This window comes from Octopus bimaculoides, chromosome 20 (assembly GCF_001194135.2).
Source record: "Octopus bimaculoides isolate UCB-OBI-ISO-001 chromosome 20, ASM119413v2, whole genome shotgun sequence".
NCBI classification, from domain to species: Eukaryota; Metazoa; Mollusca; class Cephalopoda; order Octopoda; family Octopodidae; genus Octopus; species Octopus bimaculoides.
This window is the reverse complement of record NC_069000.1, coordinates 35,432,741-35,438,402: the sequence shown is the minus strand read 5'-3', so window position 1 is coordinate 35,438,402 and position 5,662 is coordinate 35,432,741. Positions and strand designations below refer to the sequence as shown.

General features: G+C 40.6%; 1 protein-coding gene across 1 annotated transcript in view; it reads right to left on the bottom strand.

Annotated features, from left to right (window-relative positions):
• Positions 1-5,662, bottom strand: part of LOC106875444 (cytoplasmic dynein 2 heavy chain 1) — a 297,845-nt gene that overhangs the window by 83,204 nt on the left and 208,979 nt on the right. Inside the window, exons 41-42 of the mRNA XM_052974965.1 lie at positions 4,286-4,437; positions 1,127-1,271 (exon numbers count right to left, since the gene is read on the bottom strand). Of these exons, the coding sequence (XP_052830925.1) occupies positions 1,127-1,271; positions 4,286-4,437 (297 nt within the window). The remainder of the gene's footprint in view (positions 1-1,126; positions 1,272-4,285; positions 4,438-5,662) is intronic.

Below are 5,662 nucleotides of genomic sequence, written 5' to 3'. Positions count from 1 at the left end.
TATGTAGGGAAGAAAATAGGCCCAGGAGTGGCTGTGTTGTACAAAGCTTGCTTCCTAACCACATGGTTCCAGGTTCAGTTCAACTGTGTGGCACCTTGGGCAGGTGTCTTCTATTATAATATTGGGCTGACCAAAGCCTTGTGAGTGGATTTTGTAGACGGAAACTGAAAGAAGCCTGTCGTATATATATATATATATATATATATATATGTATGTGTGTGTATATGTTTGTGCGTCTGTGTTTGTCCCCCCAACACCGCTTGACAACTACCAGTGAAGTCATTCTTCTCCTTTTTCAAATATATATATATATATATATATGGTTGAAATTTATAGAAAAACAAAAGACAAAGATAAGTGTATGAACAACAAGCAAGTGCATTAGTTTGACATTTGAGGAAAATGAAAAAGTCTTTTACGTTTCCTCTTCAACAGGAAGGAATAAGAGGAAATAAACAGAGAGTGAATGAAAAAAAAACATGTAGAGTTCAGTAGTTCAGCATATGCATGTATGTATATATAACAAGCAAAGTACCTAGTTAGAAACTGTGTGTGTGTGTGTGTGTTTGTATACACACATATACATATAGACACGCACACACATGAAAGGCTTCTTTCAGTTTCTGCCTACCAAATCCACTCACAAGGCTTTTGGCCAATCTGGAGTTATAATAGAAGCTGCTTGCTCATGGTACCAAGTAATGGGACTGAACCAGAAGCCATGTCGTTGGGAAGCAAACTTACTACACAGCTATACCTTTGCCTCCAATGCTAAAGCATCATCATCATCATCATTTAACATCCATTTTCCATGCTGGCATGGGTTGGACGGTTCAACTGAAAACTGGTAAGCCGGGGAGCTGCACCAGGCTCTGATCTGATATGGCAAGGTTGCTGTGGCTGGATGCCCTTCCTAACGTCAACCACTCCAAGAGTGTAGTTGGTGTTTTTTACGTGCCACTAGCATCGGCCACGACCATGGTCTCACTTGACTTGGCATGTCTACACAAGCACAGTATACTGCCAAAGGTCTCGGTCAGCTATCACTGCCTCCATGAGGCCCAATGCTTAAATGGTGCTTTTACCCCAACCCTAACCTCCAAAACAAAAACAAAAGCAAACCTACTCGTTCGTAAAGTTGGACCATGGATCCAGCCAGGGAATAGATCTTACTTGGATTACTCCAGATCGGATGACTTGGTAATCTTTGGTGTAATATTGAACTCAGATATGCCATGTAAACAGATTTCAGTTGTTCGTGGTCTGGATAACTAGGGAAAAGTGATACAAATGTGATTAATAATCTCAACATGGCATACTTAGGGAGAGCAAAAACTTTAAAAAAACATTGAGTTTACACTGGTAGTCAATGATGCTACTATGTTAGTAGAAGTAAAATATGGACTTTGTTGTGTGTGTGTGTGTGTGTGTGTGTGTGTGTGTGTGTGTGTATATATCATGAAGTTCTAGCTGGGCTTTCAGTTCCGCTCTCTCAGTTTAGAGACATGCCATGAATAACTATGCTGACACTATTCTTAAACTTGCTTTACAATAATTGCTTTAGTTTAAAATTTAGATATATGATTATATATATATATATATATATATATATATATATTATATACATATATACTCTTTTACTTGTTTCAGTCATTTGACTGCAGCCATGCTGGAGCACTGCCTGTAGACGAGTAAATTGACCCCAGAACTTACTCTTTGTAAGCCTAGTACTTATTCTATTGGTCTCTTTTCCTGACATCATAGACTACTTTATTTCAATTGTTACTATCAGGTAACTAAGTTGCATGTTATTATGTAACTGACTTCACGATTTTGGTATTCATAACTTATTGGCAAATCCTAAAAACAAGATCCTATGAAAGACGGTTCGGTATTCTCTGTAAATGTACAAAAAACCGTTTTAAGGGATACATACTTTGTGTTATTGCTATTGGATTAGAGAAACAATAATGAGAACAGAGCCAGGGGACAAGCCCTGCATTCCTGGGAATTACTGGGTACGTCAGCTAGTATGTACATAAATATATGTGTATGTATTCATATAATAGTTTTGCTTGTCTCATCAAACAAAAACATAAAACTGCTCGGAACTTTTTTTGATACCAGAAGTGCAACGATAAAATAAGGAATACCAATGAATGGGCTCCGTACCACACACACACAATTTCTTTTGGTCGTGTTTTGGCACAGAAATGTAAGATTTTCAATGCCATGTATATTAAAAGTGTGCAGAATGAGCTAACCCATCCCAGCATGGAAAACAGACATCAAATGATGATGATCATCGTTATGTAGGTAGAGAGGATTGGTTTATTATAACTAAAGGTTTTTTGCTGTGAATTTGTAACCAATTGTATTCATTAGTGATTCTGAGATAACTCACTGGCGAGTTAACTGTATGAAATAGTTCTGCTTATCAACAAACAATTATATAATGCTCTGAGGAAGTTGTAGGATGTTGCTCAAACACTTAGCTCTGAGTGCTCTGCTTCTTAGAGCAGAAACAGCTGTATGCTAATGAAGGTGACTGTGTAACTTGTGTTCTTTTGTCATTCGATAATTTTTAAATATATGTGTATATATATATAAATCACCATATAAAGAATAAAAGAAAATGGAGATTAAGAAGTTAATAATTATTTCTTTTAGCAGACTACTAAAATGAATTCATAAGCACACACATAACATCCAGAACCATTAGCACACCGGGCGAAATGCTTAGTGGTATTTCGTCTGCCCGCTACGTTCTGAGTTCAAATTCCGCCGAGGTCGACTTTGCCTTTCATCCTTTCGGGGTCGATTAAATAAGTACCAGTTACACACTGGGGTCGATATAATCGATTTAATCAGTTTGTCTGTCCTTGTTTGTCCCCTCTGTGTGTAGCCCCTTGTGGGTAGTAAAGAAATAACACATATAGCATCCAAATGTACATCTTTTTTTCCTCAGATGATATTGTGCTCATGTCACATAAATGTAAATTTAATGTTTATTGAGTATTAATAGAAACGGCTGTAAGTGAAGATAACTAATTTGCTGTTAATAATAAACAATCATTAACTTCCTAATCTCCATTTTCTTTTCTTGGGCTGGCTCTTGTGCGGGTGACACATGAGGTTTCTTGAGCGAGATGAGCGTGGCCTTTGCCAGTACCGCCTGACTGGCCTTCGTGCGGGTGACAAGTAAAAGCACCCACTACACTCTCTGAGTGGTTGGCTTTTAGGAAGGGCATCCAGCTGTAGAAACACTGCCAAATCAGATTGGAGCCTGGTGTAGCCATCTGGTTTCACCAGTCCTCAGTCAAATCGTCCAACCCATGCTAGCATGGAAAGTGGACGTTAAACGATGATGATGATGATGATGATAAACCATATTTTTACATATACCTATTATTTTAAGGAAATTCATTCCGCAAAAATATTAGGTATTAAACTAGTATTTCCTTGGATGAAACTATCTCTTCATGCGGTTTACACATCCTCTAATCAAATTCATATCATCATATATCTATCTATCTATATATGTATATCAGCATCATCATCATATACATATACATATATATATATATATACATATATATATAATATCATCATCATCATCATCATCACATAACATCCATCTTCCATACATGCATGAGTAGGACGGTTCCCAGGAGCTGGCCAAGTAGAAAACTACCCTAGGCTACTGTGTCTGTTTTGCCCTTCCTAACACCAACCACTCTGCAGAGCAGACTCAGTGCTTTCTATGCAGCACCAGCACAGGCGAGGGCAGTTTTGGCATGATTTTTACAGCTAGATGCCCTTCCAAATGTCAGCCACTTTACAGTGTGGACTGGATTGCTTCTTATGTGGCACCAGCACTGGCAGGGTCATGGATGACCATGGGATTGCACCTAGAAAGTTCCCTTCTGAGGCACAAGTCTGAGCAAGTTTGTTTGTGGAAGACCAGCAGTCACCCTTACACACCAGACTACTTCTCTATGCCACCAATGTTGTCCAGGGGAAAGGCAAAGGCCAATATAGCTTGGCACCAGTGACATTGCAACTCATTTACAACTGACTGAACTGGAGCAACAGGAAATAAAATGTCTTGCTCAAGAACACAACATACAACCCAGTCTAGGATTGTAATGCTGATGCTTGAAATCATGGAGCCCTGCATCTTCACACACACATCCACACATGGACACATATATGTATGTGACGGGGAAGAGAGAGAGAGAGAGAGAGAGAGCAAAAGAGTGAAAGAGAGATAGATGAAAGTTACCTTATTGAACATATCCTGACAATAGATGTAAACCGAGTTGACAATTTATGCCGACCAAGTGAGCTTCCAGCGTTCATGCTGGCCACGATCTGAACACTTTCAAGTCCGACCCACTCCAGGCTGGAATTATAGAATCCTCCAAATGTGAATATCTGAAAATACAAGATTATGCTGACATTAGTGCAGTAAACAAGGCAACATGGACTCCCAGAGAATTCGCTGACAATGGTGAGAGTTAAAGAGCAAGGACTTGAGTAAGTCCTTGGTGTTTGCACCCTAAAGCATCCTTAACATGATGGATATCCATCCAGCCATCCATTTTTCCCATCCACTATTCCTGAGAAGGTTGTTCGAGTAGAGTGCTCTGGCACCACTTCCACAGGGTCCTATTAGTAGCAACTGTCACTTAGCCATATTGTATCTGTCTTTATGTTCTGAGTTCAAATTCTGCCATGGTCAACTTTGCCTTTCATCTTTTTGGGGTCGATAAATTAAGTACCAGTGAAACATTGGGGTGGATGTAATTGACTAGTCCCCACACCCATAATTCAAGACCTTGTGCCTATAGTAGAAAGAACCTAGGATAAGGTGGTAAAGCACGACCTTCGAACTTTAGGCCTCACCAAGGCAATGACTAGTGACCAGGACCTTTGGAAATATGCAGTATGTGAGAAGACCCAGCAAGCCAAGTTAGAGCATAATCTGTGGCCTCTGCCAGAAGTGTAGCCAGCTCACTTATTCATATCTTTACTTCATTGGACACTAAACTCTGCTTGCGAAGACCTGTTGAGGCGAGTGAATTGAAATCGAAGTCGAACCAAATTCAACAACTGGCACCCATGCCAACCTCTCCTTCATTGGACACTAAACTCTACTTGTGATGACTTGTTGGGGCAAGTGAAATCGAAATCGAACAGCACTGTCCGAGCGTGATCATTGCCAGAGCAGCTGTCTGGCTTCCGTGCTAAATAGCACCACTTGAGTGTGATCATTACCAGTGTCGCCCACTGGCACTTGTGCCAGTGGCATGTTAGAAAATCATTCGAGCGAACTCATTGCCAGTGCCGCTGGACTGACTCCTGTGCAGGTGGCACATAAAAAACACCATGTTGAGTGTGGCCGTTTCCAGTATCGCGTGACTGGTGCTCGTGCCGGTGGCATGTAAAAGCACCCACTACACTCTCGGAGTGGTTGGCGTTAGGAAGGGCATCCAGCTGTAGAAACTCTGCCAGATCATATTGGAGCCTGGTGCAGCCACCCGGTTCACCAGTCCTCAGTCAAATCGTCCAACCCATGCTAGCATGGAAAGCGGACGTTAAACGATGATGATGATGATGATGATGATTATTAAGGCGGCGAGCTGGCAGAATTGTTACT